At 69.0% G+C, this 329-nt stretch overlaps 1 protein-coding gene across 1 annotated transcript in view; it reads left to right on the top strand.

Annotated features, from left to right (window-relative positions):
• Positions 1-2: 2 nt before the first annotated feature.
• OBSCN (obscurin, cytoskeletal calmodulin and titin-interacting RhoGEF) overlaps positions 3-329 on the top strand; it is a gene marked incomplete at its 5' end in the record, with an annotated part of 166,694 nt that continues 166,367 nt past the window's right edge. Inside the window, 1 exon segment of the mRNA XM_011960527.1 lies at positions 3-279. Coding sequence (XP_011815917.1) covers positions 3-279 — 277 coding nt within the window.

The following is a 329-nucleotide window of genomic DNA, read 5'->3' as shown; positions in this document are numbered from 1 at the left end:
CCTCACCGCCCAGCACCGGCACGCGCACCTGCACTGTGACCGAAGGCAAGCACGCGCGCCTCAGCTGCTACGTGACCGGCGAGCCCAAGCCCGAGACGGTGTGGAAGAAGGACGGCCAGCTGGTGACCGAGGGCCGGCGCCACGTGGTGTACGAGGACGCGCAGGAGAACTTCGTGCTCAAGATCCTCTTCTGCAAGCAGTCGGACCGCGGCCTCTACACCTGCACGGCGTCCAACCTCGTGGGCCAGACCTACAGCTCCGTGCTGGTCGTAGTGCGCGGTGAGCTCCTGGGTGCGGGGCGCGCGGGCCCAGGCTCCTCCCCAACCCCT

The sequence above is a fragment of the Colobus angolensis genome, unplaced genomic scaffold (assembly GCF_000951035.1).
Source record: "Colobus angolensis palliatus isolate OR3802 unplaced genomic scaffold, Cang.pa_1.0 Scaffold511, whole genome shotgun sequence".
Lineage (NCBI taxonomy): Eukaryota > Metazoa > Chordata > Mammalia > Primates > Cercopithecidae > Colobus > Colobus angolensis.
Note: the sequence above shows the minus strand (reverse complement) of the source record. Positions and strands in the feature narration are given on the sequence as shown.